The sequence below is a fragment of the Enhydra lutris genome, unplaced genomic scaffold, assembly GCF_002288905.1.
Source record: "Enhydra lutris kenyoni isolate GAN:26980312 unplaced genomic scaffold, ASM228890v2 scaffoldscaffold34, whole genome shotgun sequence".
Taxonomy (NCBI): Eukaryota; Metazoa; Chordata; class Mammalia; order Carnivora; family Mustelidae; genus Enhydra; species Enhydra lutris.
This window is the reverse complement of record NW_019154118.1, coordinates 24,517,139-24,531,957: the sequence shown is the minus strand read 5'-3', so window position 1 is coordinate 24,531,957 and position 14,819 is coordinate 24,517,139. Positions and strand designations below refer to the sequence as shown.

The 14,819-nt window shown below is 44.2% G+C and overlaps 1 protein-coding gene across 1 annotated transcript in view; it reads right to left on the bottom strand.

Annotated features, from left to right (window-relative positions):
* Positions 1-14,819, bottom strand: part of LOC111154026 (exophilin 5) — a 65,570-nt gene that overhangs the window by 25,575 nt on the left and 25,176 nt on the right. Inside the window, exon 2 of the mRNA XM_022513376.1 lies at positions 487-647. Within this exon, the coding sequence (XP_022369084.1) occupies positions 487-647 (161 nt within the window). The remainder of the gene's footprint in view (positions 1-486; positions 648-14,819) is intronic.

The following is a 14,819-nucleotide window of genomic DNA, read 5'->3' as shown; positions in this document are numbered from 1 at the left end:
GATCGAGTTCCGCATCGGGCTCTCTGCTCAGCGGGGAGCCTGCCTCCTCCTCTCTCTCTGCCTGCCTCTCTGCCTACTCGTGATCTGTCTGTCAAATAAATTAAAAAAAAAATCTTTAAAAAAAATAATAAAGATGAGAAAACTGAAGCTTACAGAGAATAAGTAACTTGAACCGTATATGAGATTCTGATAGAACAGAGAATATAGACAGAATGGAGATTTGAATCCAAGTCTTCTTTTTTATTATGGATGTCTGTGTTCTTAACCACTACGCTATCTTGCCTGATTCTAAACCCTCCCAAGACATTGTAGCACATTTTCAGTTCATGCTTTTTATTATACGTTAGATGATAAAACTTTTGTGCCTTATGATTTAAAAACAGTCCTAAATATGGATTGGTTCCATTGGAAACCCACTGAGTCATTACCTAGAACGCTGTGCTGTAAGAAAGAAAAAAAAAATCTAGATTTAAATTTTTTTCTCACCATTTTCTGCCATCCCCTTCCTGAGTCTGTACGTAAGTGGTTGTTTTAACATCTGGTTAACATCTGTTTCATTGCAGAACTTTTTTCTTTGAATTTCCTCAAACCATTCGCCAGTCACTCCTTGAAGCCATCTCATATCCCTCTTTGTCTTCTGGAGTTTGCTGAAATAAAACAAAAAGGTCAATGCATCCTTTAAATTTCTTGATATCAAGTGCACATTCATGGGACAGGAGGCTAAACTTGACCTCGTGGGAGAGCTGAATAAACTCTAAGTCTTGCGGGGGATCTGGCTCTAGTCAGAATTCCCTTTCACCACCATGTATATATGTTAGCTGTTTTTCTAAATACGATGACAATCTAAAAGTTTTTGCCAGTCGTTAAAATAACCAGGCTGGTGATGACAACCTAGGTTGAGCATTATGTGAACCCAACCTAAGAATACAGTTGAATGATTGGTGATTTAATGACATGGAGAAACCAGTATATTCTAGTTCTGATTACTCATTCATTCATTCATTCATTGTTTCTTGAGCAATGTCCATGTCCCCACTCCCAGTGTGGACCGTGGGGATTCAACATTGAACATAATAGATGGGGCCCTTGCTTGTCCATAGAGTGGTCAAAGATAAGTGTTTGCGTGCAAAGAAGAAATGGTTGCATATAATGATTTTAGATAAAGAAATTCTTTAAACACAAAAACAAATTCTTTAAGCACACAAAAAAGCCCAAGAATGAGCACCCAGCTAATGTTTAGAAGTCAAGGCCAGTGTGACTCGAGATGGATAGGAAAGGCCATCCAGAGCACAAACTTGTCTGCCCCACACCTTCCAAACACCCAGCCTGACATCTTCTCTTTCCTTCTCTATCCTTTTCCCCTGCCCTTTCATCATACTTTATCCTCTTTCAAATGAAAAGGTTGCTGATGGGGTACCTGGGTGGCTCAGTGGGTTAAGTCTCTGCCTTTGGCTCAGGTCATGGTCTCAGGGTCCTGGGATCGAGCCCCGCATCAGGCTCTCTGCTCGGCGGGGGGCCTGCTCCCCCCCCCCCCCGTCTCTCTGCCTGCCTCTCTGCCTACTTGTGATCTTTCTCTGTGTGTCAAATAAATAAATAAAATCTTAAAAAGAAAGAAAAGGTTGCTGAGTCCTTCATTAAATCACTGGTTATGATTTAATCACTGGTCCTTTTAAGGCAGAGCATTTTGCTCTATTTCGGAAATCCCTAGAACTGTTCGGAAATGAGAGGCGCTTAATCCAGAGAGAGAGAGAGGAAGAGCGAGTGCTGGATGGGGCAAACTTTCTAGGCGAGTCTGTGAAGTAATGGTGTAAATCTCTTCAAGTGGTCAGGTTGGCACAGCACTGGGCTTGTTCATGGGGTCCAAGCTTGGGAGGTTCTGCTGTCTGGGGAAGAATTTCATGTGATTCTGCAGCATTTATCCTTTATCCAGGGTCCTCTGGGAAGCACAGTGTTGGGGAGTGTGTACGACTACGAAGATGGTGAGCAGGACAGCTGCAGAGTGGCAAATTTGGGGTTAAAGGTAATGAACCAAGATGGTTGCAACTCAGGCTCCTGCTTGGGGCCATGATACTGTCATTTTACAAAATAACCACGAAGGAAGCCAGCGGCCGTCCTGCCCAGACTCGCATTTTGAACTGCATTAAGCAGCAATTGTCAAGTCCAGCCCACAACATCCGCCTGGCGCCTCCATGTGTCACTGCCGTCCCTCTGACACCCTGCCACTCCTGTCTCTACTGCCACTTCCCTGACTAACCAACCAAGGGACCACATGTAACTGTTTCTTTCTTTCTTTCTTTTTTTTTTTTTTTAAGATTTTATTTATTTATTTGACAGAGAGAGAGAGAGAGCACAGGTAGGCAGAGAGGCAGGCAAGGGCAGGGGAAGCAGGCTCCCCGCTGAGCAGAGAGCCCGATGCGGGGCTCGATCCCAGGACTCTGAGATCATGACCTGAGCCGAAGGCAGAGGCTTAACCCACTGAGCTACCCAGGTGCCCCCAACTAACTCTTTCTAATCAGTACAGTTGACAACTTGTCAACACCTCATTTACTAATGTCCCATATTTGTTCCCCATTCTATGTTCTCAAAGTCCCCCACAATCCCACAATTGTTCAAGACTGACACTCAGCACCGCCCGCCCCACTACCACTTGTCAACGTATCCACCTCATCTCAGAGCACAGTCAAGCCACCTAACTTAGGAATTCTCCAAACAACATAAATGTATTTATTCAGTTTTACTAGAGGCTCAATGAAACATTGACTTGGCTTGAAAACCATCACACTTCACTCCATTTGACCTCAAGTGCTCATTCCAGGCTTGGGCTCACATCCATCCATCACAGCCTGTTTCTTCCTCCACTTCCAGCCAATGAAGTCAGAGATCCATAGCCCTATGGGAATATTCCTGCGGTCTGAATTCTACTTCAGGAAGTATATCTTGGTGAAACAGCCCTCCTACCTGTACACTAATTAGTTTCTAAAAATAATATGCAGGCAATGCAGCCTCCTGGGAATGTCCCATAGCACGAAGCAGGAAAAACAAAATGCAGATTTTATCTATCCGAAGCTATGTACAATGCTGCACACATTGGGGGAAAAATCAGGACACCTGATCTCTTAAGGCAGAATAATTATAGGTATCATTTCTATTTCTAGCCTTTTAATTATGTTGATTCAGTATATACAATATATGATCCTATTTTTTCTTTTTGTTTGTGAATTTTTGTATTGTTGGTGTTTTTTTCCCATTATAATTTTTCTTGTAGATAGAGGAAAAAAATCAGTGATGTTTTCACAGTCCTAACACAATCCCTGTTAATGATTTGGTGGTGATTTTTCACATGGTCGTGATAAAACTTATTCACTATACAATTGTAGAAGGCCTCCTAGGGGCCATGCAGGGAAACAACGATGAACAGAGGAGACGAGGCTCCCATCCTGTGGGACTCACCATCTTGTAAGTGGGACAGATCCGGGCCCCATCACAATATAGATGTAAAGTAACCAAGAGTGTCGAGTATGATTAATTCACTCAACACATGTCTGAACTCTGGGTATAGAGCAGGGAACAAGTCAAGTCCTTGCCCTCAGAGAATTTACACCCTGTGGGGGCAAACAAAGTGAACAGGTGGTAGGACAGCACCTGGGGCAGCAGCAAAGATTTTCTTGAGAAGTTGACACGTGGCCTGAAGGTTGAAAGATGGAGGGGTAGCAGGTGGGTGGTTCTGGGATAGAGAGAGCGCGCTTTCCAGACAGAAGAGGACCATCCATAGAGCAGCCAAGGAAAGAAGCAAGGAGCTGAAACGAGGCCGGCCTGGCCCGACTAACCTCGGGGAGAGCCGAGAGGGAGGCAGCTGCTAGATCACGTTGCAAGCATTTGAGGGGAGCAGTCTGGCACTGAGTCCTGCAACACTGAGAATACCTTGTTGACTTGGCAGTGACCTGCCACATCGAGTTTGCATTTTCAAAAGATCATCCTGGACTAAAACCCTTCTGCACAGCAAAGGAAATCATCAGCAACATGAAAAGGCAACCTACTGAAGGGGAGAAAGTGTTTGCAAATCATCTATCTGATACGGGGTTAATTACCAAAACAGAGAAAGAACTCCTACAGTTCAGTAGCCAAAAGAGCAAACGATCTGATTAAAAAAATGGACAGAGGAGCTGAACAGACATTCTTCCAAAGAAGAATACAGATATGGCCAGCAGGCACTTGAAAAGATGCTCAACATTACTAATCGTACAGGAAATGCAAATCAAAACCACAATGAGCTATCCCCTCGCACCAGGCAGATTGGCTGCTACCAAAGAGACAAGCACTAACAAGTGTTGGCGGGATGCGGAGGAAAGGGAGCCCTTGTGCACCGATGGCGGGAGTCTGGAACACAGCATGGAGGTGCCTCGAAAAGTTAAAAGTAGAAATACTACATGATGAAGTAATCCCACTCCTGAGTATTTACCCAAACAAAATGAAAACACTAACTCAAAAAGTCTATGCACCTCAGGAATGGTAATTGTGTGGAAAAACAAAATACAATATCAAATCCAATTTTAATTCCATATATACAAAATACAATATCAAATATGTATAATGTGGGGCGCCTGGGTGGCTCAGTCGGTTAAGCGGCTGCCCTCAGCTCAGGTCATGATCACAGGGTCCTGGGATCAAGCCCCACATCGGGCTCCCTGCTCAGCGGAGAGCCTGCTTCTCCCTCTCCCTCTGCCTGCTGCTCTGCCTGCTTGTGGTCTCTCTCCATCTCTCTAATAAATAAATAAAATCTTTAAAAAATTTAAATATGTATAATGTACATGTACAGTACAATACAAATCCAATCATACACACATATACACACATAATGGAATACCATTCACTCATAAAAAGAATGGAATTTAGCCATTTGCAACAAACTGAATAGAACCTGAGGGTCTTCTCCTCAGTGAAATAAGTCAGAGAAAAACAGATACTGTCAGATCTCACTTATATGTGGAATTTAAATAACAACAAATCAAGCTCCTAGGCACAGAGAATAAACCAATGGTTGCCAGAAATGGGAGATGGAAGGTGGGAGAAATGGGTGAAGAGGGTCAAAAAGTTCAAACTTCTAGTTATAAAATTAGAAAGTCCTGGAACGTAATGTACACATCGTGACTATAGTTAATAATACCGCAATGCAGGGGCGCCTGGGTGACTCAGTGGGTTAAGTCTCTGCCTTCGGCTCAGGTCATGATCTCAGGGTCCCGGAATCGAGCCCCACATCAGGCTCTCTGCTCAGCAGGGAGCCTGCTTCCCTTCCTCTCTGCCTGCCTCTCTGCCTACTTGTGATCTCTCTCTCTCAAATACATAAATAAAAATATTTTTAAAAATAATAATACCGCAACGCAGATTTGAAAGTTGCTAAGAGAGTAGATCTTAAAACTTCTCATCATGAGAAAAAACATTTGTAGCTATGCGTGGTGATAGATGGTAACTAGACTTACTACGGTGATCGGTTTGCAGTGTATACAATTATTGAATCATTATGTGCACACCTGAAGCAAATACAATGCTATATATCAAGTATGCCTCAACAATCAAAAAGATCTTAGGCTACAGGTAGAGACAAGATTCCAAGAGAAGTAGAGTCAGGAGACTTGGAGGGTCTGGGACAGAGAGGTGCTTGCTTAGACCAGGGAGGGTGGTGCAGAAGCAGAAGAAAAGTCGGAAGGATTCAGCAGGTGAAGTTTACCCTCAAGTGATGATGTGACTTTGGAGGGCTGTAGGGGACAGAGGCATGTCAGGGAAGACTCCCTGATTTCTGATTCATACAGGTGCGTGGAAGATGCCATTCACAGGGATGTTGCATATACAACCTTCACAAAAACAACATTACATATTGAACAACTTTACCATTACTCATCTTTGGACAATCATTAAATATTTGCATAATATTCAAGACAGTATGATTTCCATAATTTATTTACTATTCCTATGGTGAAGAACATTACAATTTTGCCTTATAAATATCGCTGTAAGGGACAGCTCTGTGCATTTTCTGTTTTTACAGTACCTCTGATGGACACTGGGGCAGAATTACTGTGTCAGAGTCAAAAACATGTTTTGTGATTTCTCATATGCTACCAAAATGCTTCTCACAATGGCTGTGGCATATTACTCATACAAATGATGTACAATATGGCAACCGGCACCTTTGGAAGACTAGACGTTACTCTTTTGAGTATTTTTATTTTCTGAATTTAATACTTTCAAGGTACCATGTTTTAAATTGTGGGTAGTTATTTTTTTTTTAAGGATTTTTGTTTCCTTTGCTTTTAAAAAAATGCTACATTTTTTTCTTTCTTTCCTCCCCCCCCCCCCTTTTTTTTGTTAAAGTAAGCTCCATGTGCAGCATGGAGCCCAACACGGGGCTTGAACTCATGACCCTGAGATCAAGACCAAAAAATGCTACATTTCTTTGATAAGTAGTGAGGGTTGATTACATCCCACATGTCTGCTTACTAATGGCATTTTGTATTTTGGCAATTATACATTTTATCAATTTATGAATCAATGCCTCAGGGTCTTTCACTGGAATGAGGCATGTTTAATAAAACAAACTCATTTTTTCTTATTTATTTATATATTTTTCTTATTTATTTTTCTTATTTACTCTATTACCCCCAGATTTCTGACTTTCATTCTGATTAGGGCTGGAGCAGATAAAACATATTTCATCTGTGGATGTGTTTATACTAAAATCTGTCTCTCAAAGACAATGAGAAACGAAATGCAGACAGTAGTCACACACAGATAGATAAAAGGGCATGATTTTAAAGAAATTCAGAGGCTTTGGGGTGCCTGGCTAGCTCAGTTAGTGGAACATGAGACTCTTGAACTCAGGTTGTGAGTTTAAACCGCATGTTGGGTATAGAAATTACTTAAAAATAACTAAATAAATAAATAAATAAACTAAAAAAAAGAAAAAGAAATTCAGTGGCTTTTAAAGCAGAAATATCCGCAGGTTGTCAGGTAAGTGGGTGAATATGTACAGCCCAGAGCCTGAACATTCAAGGGTCAGGCAGTAAAAAATAATGGCATTGGGTTTACCTATGACTAAAGGAAGTAAAACATAAATAGTTCTGGCCTTTGAAGTGAGGATAACCAGGAAGGGAAGCTATGAGTGACATACCAGTCTAAAGTCTCTGGGTACCTGTAACTCAACACCTTAACCTTTTACACCAGAGAGTCCTACGTCCTGTAAAATACAGCCAGTACTTTTATAATGGTTGACTGAGCGCCTGGTACTAACAAGAACACAACGGTTTACACTGATCTACTTACTTAAAAAAACATATTGAAGCTCAACACTAGCAAAACAAATGAAACACCTTAACCTAGAGACATGCGACCCTTAAAAGGACAGCATTTTGAGTCTCAGCTGGGAGACTTCGAGAACATTCGTCTGCAAGTGGAATTCGACCACGCTCACAGGCAGCCCCCGGCTCCTCCTCCTCCCAGTGGGTTTGTTACACACTTGGTCACCCATTTCCAGCGCCCAATCCGCTTTATGCCAAGAACCTCAGGGTTACAGACCACATAAGTCCAGATACATTACAAGCGCGCACCTTGCTGGCTTTGCAGGTCCAGCTTGACTCAACACATCAGGAGGGACTGTTGTCTACACTTGTCATGTATCCTGCCCCCAGGCTGCTAACTTGACTCAACTAAGTCAGGTCTTTTCTTGCTAAGCCACAGTCCCACCCTCTGCTCCCGAACTGCTCCTCCTTCGTGCACCGGCGTCTTAGACCCTCGTGACGCGGGTGCCCTTGGAGCACCTGCGGACGGAGTGTGTCCCCTGGGGGTTCCTCCTCCTGTGCTGAACTGATTTTCCATCCCCAGGGGAATGCATCCCTCCTCTTCTCCTCTCCGTCTCCTCCCTGTGCCCTGCGGACCTTTGCACATCACTTTTCTTTGTCCACCTGGACTCCCAGCAGGTTGGTGTCCCCCTCTTACGTCCACGGGACCCACCTACGAACATGCAGCATGCGGAGCCCCCTCCCCCCCCCCCCCCCCCAAGCACTGGCGGGGCGTCAGGTTCCAGCTGGGTGACCTCGGCCAAATATTTCTCTTTCTCGGCTTCATCTCCCTCATTTGTGAAGAGGGTCGGAGGAGGTGGCCGACTGCTCACAGACCAGGCCTCCACGACTCCTCGCGTTCCTGAACAGCTGCTCCTTCGGGATGTGATTTTGTCACTCCGCCTGCCCCTCGGCCGCGGCTGGCCTTGTGCTCAGAACAGCTGAAAGTGATGAAGGGGGACGGCCAGACTCTGAGCCTCAGGAAGCCTCGCAGCCTCCGACCTCTGCCCCCAGGAATCCGGATCCCGCCGGGGCTGACCACGCCCCCTCCCCCGGGAGTGAGAGCATGCGCAGACCGGACGGCCGGGCGGGGCGCGCTGCCACCTGCCAGACCCGGGAGCGCCCATCCGGGTGCAGAGACTCGAGGGGAGACCGGGAGCGTCCCCCAGCCAAACGCAGCCCGAGTGACTGTCCCGCAGAACCGTGAGCTAATCAACAGAAGTCCTTCCGAGCCTTTAAGCTTTGGGATGGTTTGTTATGCAGAACTTAAAAACATAAACGCAGATGAGATTATCTTGAAGATATCTTCTGGTTTCAAATGTATAGCGAAATGAAAAGGCTCATTATTCCTACGTCAGAATTAAATCATTATGGAATCTTATAAATCTGAAGAGGGCTTTATAACCTCGTCAATCTCCGCATCCTCAGGTAAAATAATAATAACCAGTGATAACAACAGATGCTGTGTTGAGCTTCTGGTCCACAAGATTCTGTAGCTATTATCGCTAACCCTCATTAGCGGCTGCTAATTAGCCAGGCTAATAGTATGGCTGCATCGGGATTCGATGTCCCCATTTACAGGGACACCACTTGAGCCCGCCCGCAGGCTGGAGTTTTGTCCTTGGATGAGAACCCAGGCCTTGGTTCTCAAGCTGGTGTCCACCTGACTTTCCCTCTCACTGGGTACCACTAACTCCATTAAGAAACGATGCAACTGACAGTAGTAAGCTCAACGTGACTCTTGACGTTTAACCAGGTAGTAATGATAATCCAAATAGTATTGAGGACAGAGCAGCTGGACAGACTTTGCAAGCAAGCAAGTCCCAGAACTCAGAATGCTGGAACTACACCTTCCATTTTCTTGTCACAAAGAGCTCAAATAACTCCCCAAATTGCTCCCTTACGAGCTCCTCTTGCGGAGGACAACAATTCCTCTTTGTGCAGGGCTCATTCTCCCTCTTCATCTCCCTGCTCACAATTTTCTCCGTTTTCCTTGGCTTCTGTACCCATCATTTTCTCATTCACAGCTGACCTTCCTGTACTCGAGCCATCTTATTCTACCTTGTTCTGCTCTCCAGGCAGCTCGGCAGCCTGATCTCGATCAACCGTCTCCTATTGGCTTCAAAGACCTCTTGCCAAAACATTCCCTCAGCCCCCACCCTCTCCTGCTCTTACAGGTTCCATCATCAGTGAACCCTAGAACAAACTGTTCAACTGAATCCTGTAAAAATGGATTTGTCGCCTGAATTGTAGATCAAAGCAGCATGAAAGTTTCCCTCCCACATAGAAATTCAAATACTTTTTTGTTTCATATCACCCAGCAACCACAACACACAGAAAAGCACGAATGGAGTACACGAGCCAGGAACCATATCCTGAGTCAGAGCTTTGGACGTCCGGTTAATGACATCATGGAAGCTGGATTTGTCTGTCCAACTCAAGACCTTCTGCAAACTCTGCAACCCCCAGAAATCTCACTTCAGGAAAGTGGGCCCCTTCGTGTTTCTGCTCCAGGAAGGTGATACTTCCAGGAACTGATTTCTTATCGCTCATCTGCAAAGGAAAGCTTTAGAAGAACTATTACGAGTTCTCAGCCAGGAGGAGGCGGAGGAAAGAGAGCAAAAGCCCTTGTCCAGGGGCCGCTCCCATAGCTTCACAATCCCGGGCCTGGCCTCTCCTCTTCCCTGACTGCTTTTCTGAAAAGATTGTTTTTTGAGAGCCTTTGTCTCTAACATTAGAGCCTGCTGTTTGCCTGGTCCACAGCCAAGACTCGGGGAGGGGTAGGGATTAGAAAAAGCAAGCAGGTGTCTTGGAAAATGTGTTCTTTTGCTGACAGGAAAATAAAACCAGAGACGGAAGTCTGGAGGAAGGGAAGCTCCCATAAAGAAAAGGGATGAATGAAAGCAAGCAACAATGACAACCAAAACAACAAACCATTAGAGCTAAAAGAGTGGCGGTCAAGTCATGGCACCAGCTTTCAAGCCAAGCTAGATAATAAGGCCCATTTGAATTCCTTGAATGGCGGTGACTGAGATTGCCCAATCAAGACTCAATGACAGCCTTTTCTGTATTTCTTAGACGGGCCATGATAACCTTCCTGGATGTTTATTGTCATATGACACGAAGTCACAACAGAAGGAAAAATTAAGTAATCTAGGTAACGCTAAGAGGTGTAATTCCCATTGCTGGGTCAGAGCACAGTGAGTGATCTCTTATCGATTAGTCACCTGAAAGAAGAAGCTGTAGGAAGGCTGGCTGCCACTCTGAAGTCAGACTTAAGAGTTTGAGGGTCAGTCCCTCATGTAGCCAGCCATCCTTGTCTTCCTAAATTAATCTTAATCTCTTTTTAATCCATTCATACCTTTAACCACACCACCTGGGAAGGCACCCATCGTCATCTTGGATTTTCCAAACGATACTGAATGAATTACTTGTCATGTACCCATCGGGCTGCCCACCAGGGACTGGGGACTGTATCTCATTTTTCTTGGTATCCCCAGGGCCTAGCGTGGTCCCTGACTCGTGGTTGATCAATATCTATTTGCTTAACTTGTGAGGTAATGAAAGAGTTCTACAAACTTATGCCATCATTGTGAAGCAACTCAATCCACATTTGACATACGTGAGAGATGGGATCCTGCACACAAATTAAACTCATGTTTGCAAAAAGTGATTTTTTTCCCAAAAAATAATATGAGAAAGCGAGAGTCATAGCTAACATTTACACAACTGCTTACTCTAGGATAGGCAAATTATCTGTCTTCATTCATTTACTCTTTGCAAGAACGCCACGAAGTAAATAATATTATTCCATTCTACCAACGAGGACATTAAAACACCGAGAGGCCTTCTTTCTGCTCCTTTTGAAAGCCAGTCTGGTTCCTGATGTGCTCTGCGCTTGCTGTCCCCCCCAGCCGCAATGTCCTTCCCTATTTTATCACATGGCCATTCCTGGATATCATTTAGGCCTTAGCTAAAAAGTCACATTCGAAGAGAGAAGCCTTCTGTGACCTTCACCAGAAATAATCCCTTCCTCCAAGCACATTTGATATCAAATTACTTAGTCTACTTTTCTTAATCTCATTAATCTTCTGATGAAAATACTTGCATTTATTTGCTTTTTTCGTCAATCACCTCCCCCTTGTCCCACTAAAATAAAGTCCGTATAAGCAAGGACCTTGCTTGTCCTGTTTTCCGGAATGATGTCTATCTGACACAGAGTGGGGACTCTGTAAGCCCTCAGTGAACAAATGAATATGAATCTGGGCAACTCTTCTCTCTGGACCTGCATTCGTTCAGCTATAAAACAAGGAGCTTGGGGCACCTGGGTGGCTCAGTGGCTTAAGCCTCTGCCTTTGGCTCAGTCATGATCCCAGGGTGCTGGGATCGAGCACCACATCGGGCTCTCTGCTCAGCAGGGAGCCTGCTTCCCCCTCTCTCTTTGCCTACTTGTGAGTTCTCTCTGTCAAATAAATAAATAAAATCTTTAAAAATAAAATAAAATAAGGGGTTTGAATGAGAAGCTCCCAAGGGTACTGTCCCACTTGTGATGATTCTAAGCCTGGGGGTACAGCCTAATATCTCAAGGGCATGGTTAAGCAAATCCATATTTAGGTCTGTCTGAGATCTTACAGATTCCAGCTGTATGGCTGCAAAGTGCCACCTTTCACACGGTTCTCATGGGTCCCTCATCCTTGCACTCCCTCTGCCCTTTCTTCCTGCTGCTTCCCTCGGGATCCAGCCCGTGATTCAAATCAGCTAGTAGAGAATTTACAATTCCAGATTCCAACTGACAATACTCTTATGGAAGATGGGGTTCTAATCCCATCTTCTCAGATAACATCTCGAGTTATATCTGGCACATTCGCGAGGCTGCTGAACGTTAGGGGAACCATGCACATGGCACATCGTCCTGGAGGCGGGACATGGGTCTGGGATTAAAGGGTCAGCATCTGCTGTCTGACGCCATGTGCTGGTTGCTTCCACCAGTGCCCAGCAAACTTCAAAAAAATTTGAAATCACACAATGCAAGAAAGACCTGCCTACGGTTATCCTGTGGTGAGGATGAGAGCAAGGCTTTTGCCTAGCTTCAGACCCGACTACTCAGCAGCATGTTACATGTGTTATTTCTAGAGTGAGCACAGATTATTTTCTGGAGCCTGAATTATTCAACACTTGGCCTGTCTCGGCCCTTTTTTCCATGCCAGTGGGCTCACCATTGGAGTGTCAGCTCCTTTACCAGAGTGCTAGACTTTCTGAACATACATCGAGTGATGACTAAGTATTTGAAAACTAGAGTTTTTAGCCTCTGCTTCCCACTTATTTACCTATTTTTTTAAAGTAGGCTCTGCACCCAGCATGGCGTCCAACATGGGGCTGGAACTCACAATCATGAGATCAAGACCTGAGCCGAGATCAAGAGTTGGACACTTAACGGATCGAGCCACCCAAGCTTCCCCACCCCCCACCCGCCACTCATTCTTCTTTATACAGATGCTCAGACATGTTTCCACAGGAACTTGTAAGGCAAGGGTTAATGCAAGTTCCACGTTAGGATTCTGCAGTGTAGGGGAGCTGCTCGAAGCGGCAAGAGTGGACAGAAATCCCTCGTGGGAGGCTGGTATTAGCACACCTGCAAGGCAGGTTAGAGCCAATCAGTTCTCATCCACAGGTAAAGTCCATGATCTCAACATCTTGGATTTGCTTACATATCCTATTATTCATGGCTTTCTTCCAAAGATGACTAACATCCTAAATTCTGGCCACGCCCTCTGTATGGCTAGTTATATAACCAGGTAACAAGACAGAACTGTACTCGCCAATATCTAGTGCATCTCTCCTTCGTTTTCATGAATAAGAATGCAGAGCATGGTACTTTTCTCTCATATTCAGACAATTTAATGCCAATTCTTAGAACATGTCCTGTCAAGGAAAAAAATACTGAAAGAGGAACAGTCTCAGAGAAGCCTAGGCAATTCCACAAGGTTGAAAGAAAGTGATGCCCATAAAATTTTATTCCAGATCCGGGCAGAAAGGTCATAAGACTACATTGCCTTGACTGTAATTAATACCCACATTTATCACATTCAATTTAATTCGCTCTGTACCATGCTAATTTAGCGATGTTAGAAAACCAACTCACACCCGACGTTCTAGAGGTAGCTTTAACTTTAAGAAACTTAATGCTGAAATATGGCATGCTCTCTCTCCCTACCCCTACGCACACACCCAAATGTGCAAGCCAGGGCTACAACAGCTACTCAGTCTTTGCTTTAAGACACAGAATGCGAGAAAATGCCCGAGATCTCCTAAATGCCACCACCATGAAAGTCGTGCTCCTGTGTCCCCATCAGGGATCGCGGAGGATCAGAGAGTCCATGTCACAAATCATTAACCACTGCAGGATTCACTGACAGGGTCAAAGAAAGTCTGGTGTGGACATATGTTAAGATTCATTGGTCTGGATCACAGTTTGTAATACGTTTCCAAAAGAGTTAACCTCTGAAGTAATCCTTATCCAAATGGTTGCTGCTTTTCCCAAGTTCACTTTAACAGACATGTCTCACAATGGGCTGGGTTTAAACTGTTTTTCTCCATCTATTAACCTGATTGATCAACACTCCACATCCTCAGAAATTACTGCAGAAGCACATTACAAAAGGCTTCACTTTGAACACTTCCTCCTGAATCCTTGAACTAAATGTTATCATTAAAATTAGGACTCTGCTCATCAGTTATTTCAAACATACATAATGTTTCATATTGTATCATCTCATCCAGAAGAGCTTACTATGTTTTGTCTTTAGATGTAGTTACATTTATTTATCCAAATATCCCCCAGATAAGTGCTCCCAGAATGCTTCTGTAACAAAATCCGTACCTGGGGCAAAAGGAAATAATGCTAGCCATACAAATGCATGGGTCTATCCCAAATTATGTAACTTATTTATGGAAACCTAATGTTGGTATAAAAGATATTACATACATGTGGACTATTCCTGACTAACAATGACCTTGGATTTTAAAAGTCATCAACTATTTAGCTTGAATCACTCAGGCGTTTTGAGCAAAAATGTTTGGTTTTGGGTAGGATACAATAATGTCTGGCATAGAAAAAGAAAAATGGGTGTCTGACTCCCTCATCATTTTGTTTTGTATTGTTTTCCTTTAAATCATTCCGGCACCTCCACTCTCATTGCTAACACCCAAAACAGGACTCACCAGTAATGTATTAAGCACGGCAGTCTGTCTGTCTGAGAGCCAGGGGCCATGCTTACAAGCAGTCCAGGAAGCACTGGGAGCCTGTCCCACCCACAGAAGAGGGGTCATGAGTAGTTGTGTTTTGGGTTATATGATCCAAAATTTTTCACTTTCCTGGTCCTCATCAACCAAACCAGGAATTCGCTTGCCCTAAAAGCTAAACAAGAGAAGGAATGCTGCCCAGCTGATGTGTTTTATTTGCGGCAGTGATTAATAACTCAGTCATGT